Genomic DNA, 1,125 nt, shown 5'->3' with positions numbered 1-1,125 from the left:
CCTAAACTGGCTTCCCTGGTGGCGCAGTGGTTGAGAGTCCACCTGCCGATGCAGAAGCCACAACAGTGAGAGGCCCGCATACCGCAAAAAAATAAATAAATAAATAAAATAAAACCTAAACAAGGGCTTCCCAGGTGGTGCAGTGGTTGAGAGCCTGCCTGCCGATGCAGGGTACGTGGGTTCATGCCCCGGTCCGGGAGGATCCCACATGCCACGGGGCAGCTGGGCCCGTGGGCCATGGCCACTGAGCCTGCGCGTCCGGGGCTGTGCTCCGCAGTGGGAGAGGACACAAGGGTGAAAGGCCCACGTACTGCAAAAAAAAAAAAAAAAAACCTAAACAAAAAAAAAATTCTAAAAGCATCAGCAAGTTTGGAGAAAGGAGAGAGGAGTAGAGATGATTAATTACATCTTGTCATTTGGATTAATAACACAAGAAAAAAGATTCTTGTGTAGATTTCACTGTTTAGTATACTTACACTTACCACAAACTGGATTTGGAATCAGACAAGCCAGACTGAATATCCCTGGACCAATCATCAAATTGTTCTTGTTCATATAGTTTAAACTGGTCTAAGAGATCTTCAGCACTTCGATGGAAAGATTGAAATCCTGACAAGTCAGATAAAAGAGCTTCTGCAATCTTGATAGTATCATCTGCCTTAAAAAGCCAAATTACAAGAATATTTATTATTTAAATTCTAACAAAATTAGCATAAAATCAGCTCTCTTCTCTGTTCTGTGATTCAGAAATTATTTTCCCATTCATCTGTAAACAGTAAAATAGAAGATTTGCCAGTGAATTTAAGAATATCAACCCCTACTTTGCTTCTGAATTATACAACCTCAGAATAGCAAAACACAGAAGATAACACATACAAGGCATAATTTGAAGGGTACAATAAGGGAAATTCAGGTGAAACTCCAAGAATTCAGCAATACTCCTAAATATGTTATGCAATAATTTGAGCCCTTTATTAAATGCTGTAGTTAACAGCTCAAACAATAATTAGGCCAATTTGGATGCCAATTAAAGAAGAGAAATGGGGCTTCCCTAGTGGTGCGGTGGCTGAGAGTCCGCCTGCCGATGCAGGGGACACGGGTTCGTGCCCCAGTCCGGGAAGATCC

The 1,125-nt window shown here is 42.0% G+C and overlaps 1 protein-coding gene across 1 annotated transcript in view; it reads right to left on the bottom strand.

The window, feature by feature from the left end:
- DYNC2H1 (dynein cytoplasmic 2 heavy chain 1) overlaps positions 1–658 on the bottom strand; it is a gene marked incomplete at both ends in the record, with an annotated part of 341,923 nt that extends 341,265 nt beyond the window's left edge. The window contains one exon of the mRNA XM_007462583.1: positions 483–658. Coding sequence (XP_007462645.1) covers positions 483–658 — 176 coding nt within the window. The remainder of the gene's footprint in view (positions 1–482) is intronic.
- Positions 659–1,125: the final 467 nt, after the last annotated feature.

This window comes from Lipotes vexillifer, unplaced genomic scaffold (assembly GCF_000442215.2).
Source record: "Lipotes vexillifer unplaced genomic scaffold, Lipotes_vexillifer_v1.1 scaffold2189, whole genome shotgun sequence".
In the NCBI taxonomy this organism is placed as follows: Eukaryota; Metazoa; Chordata; class Mammalia; order Artiodactyla; family Lipotidae; genus Lipotes; species Lipotes vexillifer.
This window is presented reverse-complemented; position numbering and strand designations above follow the sequence as displayed.